At 52.2% G+C, this 12,024-nt stretch overlaps 1 protein-coding gene across 1 annotated transcript in view; it reads right to left on the bottom strand.

Annotated features, from left to right (window-relative positions):
• The window catches only part of GGT7 (gamma-glutamyltransferase 7), a gene marked incomplete at its 5' end in the record, with an annotated part of 17,825 nt that extends 6,015 nt beyond the window's left edge, over nt 1-11,810 (bottom strand). Inside the window, 8 exons of the mRNA XM_009081746.1 lie at nt 2,854-2,981; nt 4,045-4,132; nt 6,683-6,876; nt 7,317-7,390; nt 8,041-8,108; nt 8,595-8,709; nt 9,917-10,068; nt 11,584-11,810. Of these exons, the coding sequence (XP_009079994.1) occupies nt 2,854-2,981; nt 4,045-4,132; nt 6,683-6,876; nt 7,317-7,390; nt 8,041-8,108; nt 8,595-8,709; nt 9,917-10,068; nt 11,584-11,810 (1,046 nt within the window). The remainder of the gene's footprint in view (nt 1-2,853; nt 2,982-4,044; nt 4,133-6,682; nt 6,877-7,316; nt 7,391-8,040; nt 8,109-8,594; nt 8,710-9,916; nt 10,069-11,583) is intronic.
• Between the last annotated feature and the right edge of the window lie 214 nt (nt 11,811-12,024).

Raw genomic sequence — 12,024 nt, 5'->3', positions numbered from 1 at the left:
TTTTAGTGACTAAAGAAGTAAAAGAAAGAGAGGAGAGGAGAGGAGAGGAGAGGAGAGGAGAGGAGAAGGAAAAGAGGAGAAAAAGAGGAGGAGAGGAGGAGGAAAAGAGGAGGAAAAGAGGAAGAAAAAGAGGAGGAAAAGAGGAGAAGGGGAGAGGAAAGAAAAAACATTTATGTGGCCCTGGAAATACAATTTTTGATACTTCATGCAGGAAGAATATCTGATCTCCTGGCATATTGGATAAAGCTTATGAAGAAAAATGGTTCTGGGAACACCTTGGTGCAAAAGGGCTCTCTTGTGTGGGTATGAGAGCCAAAGGGCCTCAGTCTGGCATGGCAAACTGTGTGCTGGGGGAGCTGAGTGTATCCAGCAGTCACAGTCACAGATTGGTCTGGGTTGGAAGGACCTTAAAGACCAACTTGTTCCACCCCCTGCCATGGGCAGGGACACCTTCCACTAGATCAAGTTGCTCTGAGCTCCATCCAGCCTGTCCTTGAACACTTCCAGGGATGGAGCAGTCCCAGCTTCCCTGGGCAACCTGTGCCAGTGCCTCAGGGAACCCTCGCAGGGAACAATTCCTTCCCAAAATCCAATCTCACCCTGCCCTCTGGCAGTGGGAAACCACAAGTAGAACATGCCTGGCAGAAGCTGACACCCAGCTCACTCATTCAGCTTCATTGCCAGATGGCAGACAGGGTCACCAAGATGCCACTTACATTCTATTTCCATTCCTGGGTGGTCATCACAACAGCAGAGATCAGACTGAATCCCAATGGGACAGTGGGTCCTGGGCTCACTGCTGCCCCTGGAAGCCAGCTCTGCTGGCACAGCACCAGTGCTGAACAGACAGGAGCTGTTCTGCTCACCAGCTGCTACCTACTTCCTAGTTGTAAGCCTTTCAAAGTATGTGAACAGAAAGCATTAGTCCCAGCACTCTTCAGGGAACGATGTTACAAAAGGAGGAAGGGATCTGGTTTCTCAAACATGCAGAATCCTGCCTAGGCCAGTCCACCAAAAATGGGAAGATGCCATTTCAAAAGACACAGTTTATCCAGCCCTGGGATTAAATTGTAGCCAGAGAAATGCGAGAAAGAGAAAGAGTTCTGTTCTTCAACCAAGCCAGGCTGTGCCTAGCAGAAATGCACTCAACTTTCAGCTTGCAGGTTGTGCCATGGTCATTCAAGGTCCAGGACAGTCCATTCATAGTTCCATAGTTTCATAGTATGTTAAGGGGTTAGAATGGACCTTAGAGATCATCCAGCACCAGCCCCCTGCCCTGGGCAGGGACACCTCCCACCAGAGCAGGTTGCTCAAGGCTTTAGCCAACCTGGCTTTGAGCACTGCCAGGGCTGGGGCAGCCACAGCCTCCCTGGGCAACCTGTGCCAGTGTCTCACCACCCTCACAGGAAAGAATTTCTTCTGAATATCTGAATATCTGATCTAAATTTCCCTCTTTCAATTTATCCCCCTTACTCCTTGTCCTGTCACTGTGGTTCCTAACACAGAGTGCCTCTGCAGCTTCCCTGGAGCCCCTTCAGCTCCCGGCAGGTGCTCTGAGGTCCCCACACAACCTTCTTTTCTCCAGGCTGAACAGCCCCAACTCTCTCAGCCTGTCTTCATAGAGAAGGTGCTCATCCTCTAATCAGCTTTGTGGCCTCCTCTGGACCCCTGCAGGCAGACAGTGAGCTATGACTGTGGTTCAGTGTGTGCCAGGCAGCATCAACTCCTTAGTTATCTACTGAGGTGCAGTGGAGAACATGATTAACTCCTGGAGAAGTGGCATTTCCATGGAGCAGGCTCCTGACCACACCATAGGGAGGATGTACAAGGGCTTGGTGGCCAAGGAAGAGCTCCACTGAAACAAGCAGAGCACATCCACCCCAGAGGCACAGGTTAAGGACATCTCGGTTCTGGCTGTCCCAGGCCTGGACTACCTAGTGCTGACCTAGCACTGAACCTCAGCCATGTGCTCAGCTGTGTGACCTCAAGAAACCAGGGTTACACATCTCCTGAAGTGACGGCTTTGATCTGGAGGTTGCTGTTCCAGGATAACCAACAGGCAAAACTCTTGGCCTGATGCAAACACAGAGCAATAAGATTCACCCGAAGAGAGTTGGAAAATAACTCAATGAGCCAAGCTTCTGTGCCTCTGTACAGGCCTGGCAGTGTGTAACACCTCCAGTTGTATTTTTACTGAGACAAAAACTTCCAAGCACCAACTGTCCTCCCTGCTACAAGGATGTGGTTACATCCTGGGTTAAAATTCCCAGCTCATAAAGCCTAGCTGTGGATCTGCCAAGCATCTGAGAGCTTAACTCTGCTTACAGAGCAGGAGACAGAGCACTTGCTTGACCTCTTGGGAAGATGCAATGTTTTGGTAGGGCTGACAGTCCTAAGTCCTGGAAAAATTCTGGGCCACAGAAATCATGAGGTGGGCAAAAATGTAATTTTTTAAAAAAAATATGAAGTATTGGGTCAGTTTTCCTTGTCAACACCACGTATAGGGTTTTGCTTGCAGCACACCTTGCAGCATCCTTGGATGCTCTGGTATGGAGGCCACTGGAGCTAAGAGGTGGAGGAACTAGGTGGGACCACCCTCAGGTGCTGTGGGGTCATTCTGAAGAGATGATTGTATATGAAACATGGGCAAAAGCCACAGTTTGTTCTGAAACAACTCTGCCTAAGCAAGAAAGAGCTCAGCCTCCCTGAGAGCTCCCTGAGACAGCAGCACTGCTCAGCCCTACACCTCAGCAGTCTATTTGCTCATTACCTACAAACATTTTTGTACAACCAAGGAATAAATAATTTGCTAGCACCACAAGCAGTTCAGCCAAGTGCTGACTCTCCTCTTACCTCTGCCATCCAGTGCAAGATATTCCCCCTGGATCCTTGGCTTGAGATGTTAAAGCCCTCGAGGATGTTCAGTGCTGTCATCAGTGCAGGACCTGCATGTGGTGGTGGAGGGCTGAGAACAAGGTGACCTGTGTGGGGAAGCAGAGAGGAATGAAGGTGCTTTTGTCAGACACTGTCTGGTTAGAATACTCCCTCATAAGCTACTGTGCTCAAGGACAGGGAAATCTTTCCAGATTTGAGGGCAAAGGATAGAAAGCAACAGGATTTGAGAAAGATTTCCCAGAACATTCCTGTTGTGTCTTTCTGTTTCTTTATGAAGGATGAAGGGAGCCCAAACAGAGATGCTTTATTTACATCTGAAATTCAGTTCTTGTTGGTTGACTGTTGGTCACTGTACTGCAGGATGGAAGAATGGAGATACAATCACAGAATCCCAGACTGGTTTAGGTTGGAAGGGACCTTAAAGCTCACCTACTCCAACCCCCTTGCCATGGGTAGGGACACCTTCCACTTGCCCAGGCTGCTCCAAGCTCTGTCCAACCTGGCTTCAAACACTCGCAGGGATGGGGCAGTCACAGCTTCTCTGGGCAACCTGTGCCACTGTCTCACCACCCTCACAGCAAACAATTTCTTCCTAATTTCTAATCTAAGTCTCTCCCTTTTTAGTTTAAAACCACTCCCCCTGTCCTATCCCTATCTGCCTGTGTTAAAAGCTGTTTTGCCTCTTTATTACAAGCGCCCTGTAAGTACTGGAAGGCCACATATAAAATGGGTTTGCAACATCACTGCTCTAAGGAGAGCAATGACAGGGATTGCTAGAAAAGAACGACCTTTTAAAAACATTTTGCATTAAATCAGCTTTTCTCCCTTGTAGTTTAACTCTTGGAACTGTCTTCAGACATAGGTGGTGGCCTATGGTCCTGCTTCTATCAAGATGTTGCAACAAGATGTGATCACGTTGCACCTTTACACTTTAACACTATCAAAATTCCATTGGTCACTAGGGAAAAAACATTTCCAAATGCTGAAAACCTCCTGAACTGCCTACAACACATCAGTGTCAGCAGGTAATAGCAGGAAACTCCCTGGAAGGCCTTTCTGCAGACACCTCAACATGGCTTTGACTTGCCACCTCTTGCCAGGTGAAGCAAAGTTTTACCTGGAGTTGCATGGCAGTGGGTGAGGGTTTACCTCGATAGACTGTGTGGACAGGATCCTCAACCAGGACACTGTAATTGCTGAAGTCCTCCTCCACCAAGACTCCTCCATAGCTGTGGACCTGCATGAGAGCAAAGCAGCATACACTCAGCAGGCTGGGTCAGGGCTCCCTGTGCTCCTTCTGCTGGCCCAGGTAACACACACCTCACCATCAAACACATGCCAAGCCAAGTGCCAGGTTCCTTAGGATACTCTGAAAAGCTGTGCTTCCATGGCCTTGGTGGCCTGGCTCACCATTCACCATGCGGGAAGCTCTGCAGCTCACCCCCAACAGCTCACCCACCCCAAGGTTGCTTTGAAGACCACCTGTCTACCAGGGAAGATGGGGACTGGCACTGCCCTGCAGCCTTCTCTGCCCTGAGTGGGAAGCATGAGTGTGTTAAAGGTTATGAAGCATTTGAATACTGGCAGGAGAAGAGAGATATATGGATCCAGAAGGAACCTGGGTGTAGCAGATGGCCATCATTAGAAATCTCCATTACAAAATCACAACTCTCACCCCATTTTCAATTATTTCAGGCAACATTGGGGCTGCTGTAGCCTTGGTTTTCCGGCAAGACTCTCCTAGAGGTAAAATTTACCAGGGTTGGTAATTTTCATGAACACAGTACAGATAGGTGATTCCCCCCACTGCAGGTCCTGTGGTTGAGTCATGATGGAGACGAGGTAGGACCATCACAGGGTGTTTGGGCACTGAACAGCTCCCCAGGGCAGTGATCACAGCCCCAAGCCTGGCAGAGCTCAAGGAGTGTTTGGACAATGCTCTCAGGCACAGGGTGCATTGTTGGGGTATCCTGTGCAGGGCCAGGAATTGGACTAATGATCCCTGTGGGTCCCTTCCAGCTCAGGAGATTCTGTGATTCCATGATTCTATGAGGTGCACTCTGTTGGTCTTGAAATCCCCTGTGGTAGGTAATGCTCTGTCAGTGTCCAGGTGCTACAGTGCTCATGGACCAACTCTGTCCTTCCACCCAGGCAAAGCCACACAACCTGGTGAGAGGTTCTGCTGGGATGAGTTGTTGCTGTGAGTCCTCTGGATTCCCATCCAAAATAGGGCAAGAACAAACCACCTGTGTGTGCTCTGAGCTCTAACCTACTCATCTCACAGTGGCAGGAAACCTCCTGCTCTGGCAGAACTGGATGAATCACAGCAACAGGAGAGCTAATGCAGGACACGTTGTGGAGGCAGCATGTCAAACCACCCCAGAGCTGCTAAAGATGTCTCTCCTACTTGGGATCCCTGTTTCCTTCCCCGAGGCTGAGCCCAAGGGCTGTGCTGAGCTGCTGGTGCCCACGCTAGGAGCTGTCTCCCCGGAGCCTGGCCAGCTGCACCGGTGGAGGAGGAGCAGGATGGCATGGAAAGGGGAGAAGCCCTGGTCAGCCACGCACTGCAGGCAAGAGCTCAAATTCCCCAGACAGCACTTTTTTGCACCTGTGCCTGGAAACAAAGAGTGAGGTGGTTTGGAGCTGTACTTGATTTCATCACATTAATGCCCTCCCAGTGCTGGAACAAAAAGCACTGTGAGAAGCCAGCACTTAGCTCTGCAACCAGAGATGGAACTGTGCACTGGATCCCAGAGCTTGCCAGGGTGTTTGGTGTGACAACCCTGGGCCTTGCTCCTCCACAGTGTGGTGAGACTGGCACAGGTTGCCCAGAGAGGCTGTGGCTGCCCAACCCTGGCAGTGTTCAAAGCCTTGAGCAACCAGGTCTGGTGGGAGGTACCCTGGGCAGGGGCTGGATGATCTCTAAGGTCTATTCCAACTCTTTCACATACTATGAAACTAAGAATTTATGCTTCCCTGCAGCAGCCCCCAGGTCAGGGGAACCAGGTGACAGAGCAGGGTTTAGCTGTGGAGATGCTCACAAGCTTGAGACTTCTCCTGTTCTTTGTCCTTCACCTCTGCTGTGGCCCAAGGAAACTGTAGAATTCCAAACACAGAACTCATAAAGGTCTAAGGCTTGAGTGTGATGAACCCATTCCACATTCCTGATGTGATATTGAAGGTGCCTCAGTTGAACTGTGGTGGCTGGGATAAACAGTGCCACCAACCACCCTGACACAGTCACACAGCTAGAAGTGTTGTGTGTTGGGTTTTTTTTTACCAGAATAATTACTTTGTTTATTGTTGATTATTTTTCCAGGGCATCTCTAACAACAGGAGTTAAACTAGGGCAACCCCAAGTGGGACTAAGCCTCTACTCACAAGATTCACAGTTTGATTTTTAAACCATCTTCCTGCAGTCCGTATCTCACACTCCCATTAACAACCATCTGTTTCTCAACAGCAGGGCACCTCTGGTTCTGGAGGAAAAGGGGTTGTCACCCAAACTAACATAGCCCAGAGGTGTCCTGAAATTGATCTTTTTTTCCTTTAAAAATAGTCTGTTATAGAGGTCATAGAGGAAATGGAGGTTTCACTTCCGTAGGCAGTGGGAATGGCCTGTGTGTCACTTACACCTCTCCAGGGACAGGAGAGAAAAAGGAGGCCCCACACATCTGTCCCCATCATTGTGCTGACATTTGGCTTATCTCCAGTTTGTCACCTTAAGCAGGTGACACGGCAGGTGGCAGCCCCAGCCTGGCAGGAGACAGGGAGAGCCCTGGCTCACCTCAGAGATGATCTCCTGGGTCAGGTTGCCACTGTAGAAGGCTGACACCCCCTCTGCCCCCAGCAGCTGCAGCACGGCCGCCAGGTCCGGGCGCCGCACGGCCATGCCGGGCAGCAGGGGCTGGTCGTCTGGCAGGAAGATTTCCCGGAATCTGTCCGAGCAGTTCAAGTCCTTCAGCTCACTCAGGGCTTTGGCTGCAGGGGAGAAGAGGAAGGACATCCAGAAAAAGCAGGGAAAGGCACAGGGGACTTTGATGGGGACATTGGAGGCTTGCTGCTGCCTCTGGCTCTGCTGTAAAACTAGAGCGAGGCTGGATCATGGATCCATTGGAGCTGGGAAGGAAACCCAAGGAAACCCCAGTGCCCCTCCCTACCTGGCCCTGGGCAGTGCCAAGCGTGGACTGCTCTGACCTGGCTCTGCCCAGCCATGGCAAAGGGCTCCAGTTTTGCTGCCATCACTCTCCCTTGCAGCCCATGGCTCAGGCATTACTCAGATCCCAATACCATCCAGGTCCAAAGAGCCTTGATTTCCCACAAATAACCACCCACATCCCCAACTGCCTCACCCCCCAGCACAGTGGCCAGTGAGCTGCCCTGTGCTGAGAGCCACCCTCATCCCCACATCAGGTACTCACCCAGATCATGTGTGACATTGAAGCCGTTCTGGGCGACACTGGCTGCGAGGCCCAGCAGCTCGGCCCAAGGGAGTCTGCCAAAGGGGAGAGGACAAGGAAAAATGTGCCTTGGAGGAGGCAGTGGGGCAGGAGGTGGGGAGCAAGTGCAGGGCTCAGCTCTGTGGTCAGGGGCTCCTGAAAGACCAGACTGTGGGGTCAGAAGTGACCAAAAGGAGAACTGGACTTTCAGTGAGGTGTTTGTTTTTACCAGGATCATCTCAGTGCTCCAGGATGTGCACCAGAGTGGAAAGGTAGTGCATGAACAGGGGAAGGAGCATCTCGGGAGCAAAATCTCAAGCCAGGCTCTGGCCCTGAGCAAATCATTCAGATCTCTCTCTCCCTATCCCAACAGGGCACCAAAGACAACCACACTTCCTAGGATGCAGCTAAAGAAAGGATGAAAATACACAGACATGCATAGAAATGTGCTAATGTCTCTAAGAGAACATTTATTTTCTGTCTTGTTAGTCAAAGTGTCACTTTGCAGAAAACCTGACCAAGCTGAATTATTTCTTTTGTACATGAAGTCCCAAAACATGAACATCTTTTTCAACACAAGTCTCCAAGTAATCCTTAGCTAATGGTTTTGAGTGGTGGCTGAGAACATGGACTGATGGCAAGGGCTTGTGTACTCCAGCTCCCCCTGGGATCCTAGGGCACAGCCTGTGCCAGACTTGTGCCTTACCTGCCATGTAACTGGTGTGCTTGGTGCATTCCTTGTATCATGCCTGGCACCCCCACGAGCAGACCTGGCTGTAAAATAGGAAGGACAAGAAGGAAGAGTAGCCTCCTTTCCCTGAGGACATGGTCCCCAACTGCAAGTCAAGGAAACATACGTCATGTTCACTTTGGAACTATCTGCATAGTTAGGAGAGGGGAAGAGGTCTATAATCACACACTTAATTAGGGAATTAAAGGTTTTGGAAAGAAAGAGGCAAATTCAATCCTGTTCTCATCCCAGTTTGGTCAGGAGAAATAGCTCAGCAGAGGTCCTTCCTGGGGCTCTTGTTCTCCTGGCTCCCTCCTGCCAGAGGGAGGACCCTCATTACTCCCCAAGCCCTTTGGGGCTGATAAAGTATTTTCCCTAGATTCCCAATGTCTGTAGAGCCCAGGATCTCCCAAGGTGAGAGAGGTTTCCTGTTGCTTTGATGGGCAACTCCCTGTTGGCGTGAGAGTTGTGGGGAGGAAAGCTGGAGAGAGCAGCCCTGGCAGGGATGGCTGTGAGACACTGGTCCTCACCTTGGAGTCCTGCTGCAGGTCCCCTTCCAGCGGGATGCCCAGGGGAGCCACCTCACGGAAGTCGATCACCCAGCTCCTGTTCTTGCGGATGTTGTGCACCATCATCACTCCACCCCTGCAGTGAGATGGGGTCAGGGCACAGCCCCGGTTGCTCCTGCCACAGGCACTGCCATATGGCCAGAATGAGAGTGGGGGTGCTACTGGGGCCAGGGCCAGTCCCAGTGGGACAGGGTCACTGTGGCAGGTCACCAGCCCCAGCAGTGCCCCGGGGTGGCCAGTGGTGGGGGGGAACACTGCTGTCCTTCCCCAGAGCACATGCCAGGACAGCTGAGGCAGGGCTAGTGCAGAACTGAGACTGTGTGAGGCTGGATTAGTCCTTGCCAGCCCAACCAGGGAGCCACTGGCTCTGTTCTACTGCCAGGTTAGGACCATCTGGGATTTTCTTTCTAATCCAAGCAGTTTCGCAACAAAAGGGGTTTTTAGCTTACAGCAGCAATGGGAGGTACAGCTGGAGCAGCTATCAGGTAGCTGTGGTTTATGCAATGCTCCTGAGCAGAGCCAGGAGCACCAGGCTCACGTGGATACCACCCTGGGCATGAGGGCTGGGAAAAGGCCACTCCTCACTGCCATGCCTCCCTGGCAGCTGCCCGGAGCTGGGCTCAAACCTCAGCCTCAGGAGCAGAGCTTTTGGAGGGGAGGACTAGGTCTCTGACAGCACTGGGACTGAGCCTGGGGTGTTGCCAGCTCCTGGCACACTCAGTGGGGCTTGTCAGCCCTCTCAAGCCTGAGGCTTGGACTTGCCCGACAGCCACCAAGGCAGCTACAGCTTTTTCCTCCCTGGGGGTCTCTGTACTTCACTGACAACACAGGGCACAGGAAGGGTCCCTGTCCCTGTGCAGATGTGGACACATGCATCACTGGTACCACACACTGGGCCTTGTGCTACCATGAAGGCATTTCTCAGCTAGAGAGGAACTGTGGACAAGGACAGATAGTGGCAGGACAAGGGGTAACGCCTTTAACCTGCCAGAGGGCAGGGTTCCATTAGATATTGGAAAGAAATCTTTCCCTGGGAGGGTGGTGAGGTGCTGACACAGGTTGTGCAGAGCAGCTGTGGTTGCTCCATGCCTGTAAGTGTTCCAGGACAGGTTGGATGGGGCTTGGAGCAACCTGGGCTAGTGGAAGGTGTCCCTGCCCATGGCAGGGGATGGCACTAGCTGAGCTTTAAGGTCCCTCCCAGCCCCAACCATTCTGAGATTCTGTTACCCCACTTGCTTGAGGACAATCACAGGTGACAGCATGGGAGAGTGAGCAGCACTTACCCTCCAAGGCCCGAGGTGTGTGGGTTGACGATGCCCGCGCACAGGGTGGCGGCGATGGCCGCGTCCACCGAGGAGCCCTGTCTGTGCAGCACCTCCGTGCCCAGCGCCGTGCAGCGCGCGGCATCCGTCACCACGGCCCCGCGCTGGAACAGCTGAGGGGAGGAGAGCCATTGTGTCTGGGGAACGGTGCTGGGGCAGCCCAGGGCTTCACCCAGCCACGTGGCACGTGAAGCCTGAGCCCAGCGCCAAGGCCGTGGCTGATCCATGTTTTCAGATGCCTCCCAATGCCAGTGGGAGCCCTTGGCATGTCCCTGCACCAGGGACCTGCCTGCAGCCACACAGCTATAAAAGTGTTGTGTGGGGTTTTTTTAGCAGAATAATTACTTTGTTTGTTGTTGATGTTATTGCCAGAGCACCTCTGATGACAGAAGTTAAACTAGGGCAAGCCCAAGTGGGACTGAGCCATCCTAAGACTCTGCTAACAAGGCTCACAGTTTGATTTTTAAAACTGTAACCTGTATCTTACGGTCCCATTAACAACCATCTGTTTCTCAACAACAGGGCACCTCTGGTTCTGGGGAAAAAGGGGTTGTCACCCAAACAAACACAGCCCAGAGGGGGCTTCAAATTGATCTTTGTTTCCTTCAGAAACAGTCTGTCCTGGTCATAGAGAAAATGGAAATTTCACTTCTGCATGCAGCCATGGCCATGAGCTCAGACAGCTTTCAACAGCAGACATGCTAAGCTGGGGGCCACATTTCCCCCTGTCCCCCACAGTCCCAGAGCAGGGCCAGAGTAATCCTCAAGAGCAATGGGTGACAGTGCTGTCACTGTGCTGCAGCCAGGCAGTCACTGGGAGCAGGAATACAGCTGCAGAGAATGCAGCATCCTACCCAGTACCACAGCTTGTTCCCATCCTTCCCTGCTGCCAGTGCTAATGCAGTCCCAGGGTGTTTTAAAAGGTTGGTTTTAACACCATGGTACAAATTGTAGCATCTTAGCATGAGCCAGAGTGGCCTGAGGAAGTGCAAAGACTAAAGGGCCACTGCAGCATATGGAGCAGATGATGGTGACTGCTGGCTGACCATGACTCTTCCCAGGCTGATGTTCTGCAGGAGCATCCCACCCCATGGCCATGCTGTCTTTGCTCTGCAATCCAGCACTGGGCTCTGGGACACATCAGCAGGAGGTTTACCTCTGTTTTCACCTATTTCCCTGCTTGGTCCTGGATGGATCTTCTGGAGGTCTGGGCCACAAGACTCTCTTCGAGTGGACATGTAGGAAAGATGCTGACTGTCTAACTAAGGACTGTTGTCTGAAAGCATTCACATCTGGCTCAAGCCACAGCTGGAGTCCCAGCAGCAGGGCTGCCCATTCCCCCCCAGCAGCATCCCCAAACCTGCCTGGCACAGCCCCCCACATCCCAGCCGTGGGGCAGGCACCGAGAGCACAGCTCAGCTCTCCAATACAACCCCCAGGTGTTGGGAAAAGCTTTCCAGGCAATTTGGGGTGGAACTGCAGAGACAGCCTCAGCACCAGGGTCCTGCTGGCACCAGCCATGGCTCACCAGCACTCACCCCACCAGGCTGCTGGCCAGGAGGAGAGTTAGGGACCTTCTCCTATTTTTGGAGCCACAGTCCAACTGCAAAGCCACTGCTTTGTCTTACCTGAGGGTCTCCAAAATAGATCTGCATGATGAGGGCCACTGTGACACCCGTGGCAAAGGTCAGGCAGGCAGTGATGATGACAGTCAGCCCGTCCTGGCGGCAGCTGCAGTCCCCGGAGAAAGGGTCCTTGCTGGTCTCCTGTAGAGGGGACACGTCCTGGCTTCCCATCTCCGAGGAGGACGAGGGCAGGCGCTGCAGACGCGCAGACTTCAGGAAGGAGTCTGGGTCTTTGTGAGCAGCAGGGAGAAAACAAGTGTGAGTTATTGAGCAACTCAGGGCTCTTATTGCAGTGTTTACCCAGCACTAATGTTCCAGCATGGCTATCACCTTCCCTATTGATCCCAGCTCTCAAGAGCCTTTCTGGCTCCGATGCTGCTCTAGGTCATTTTACTGATCCCTTCCTTTAGCTCTAGTTATTCCAAACTGACTTCCCTGGAGATT

This window comes from Acanthisitta chloris, unplaced genomic scaffold (genome assembly GCF_000695815.1).
Source record: "Acanthisitta chloris isolate BGI_N310 unplaced genomic scaffold, ASM69581v1 scaffold26779, whole genome shotgun sequence".
Classification (NCBI taxonomy): domain Eukaryota; kingdom Metazoa; phylum Chordata; class Aves; order Passeriformes; family Acanthisittidae; genus Acanthisitta; species Acanthisitta chloris.
The sequence above is the reverse complement of the archived record's forward strand: the minus strand, read 5'-3'. Positions and strand labels throughout refer to the sequence as shown.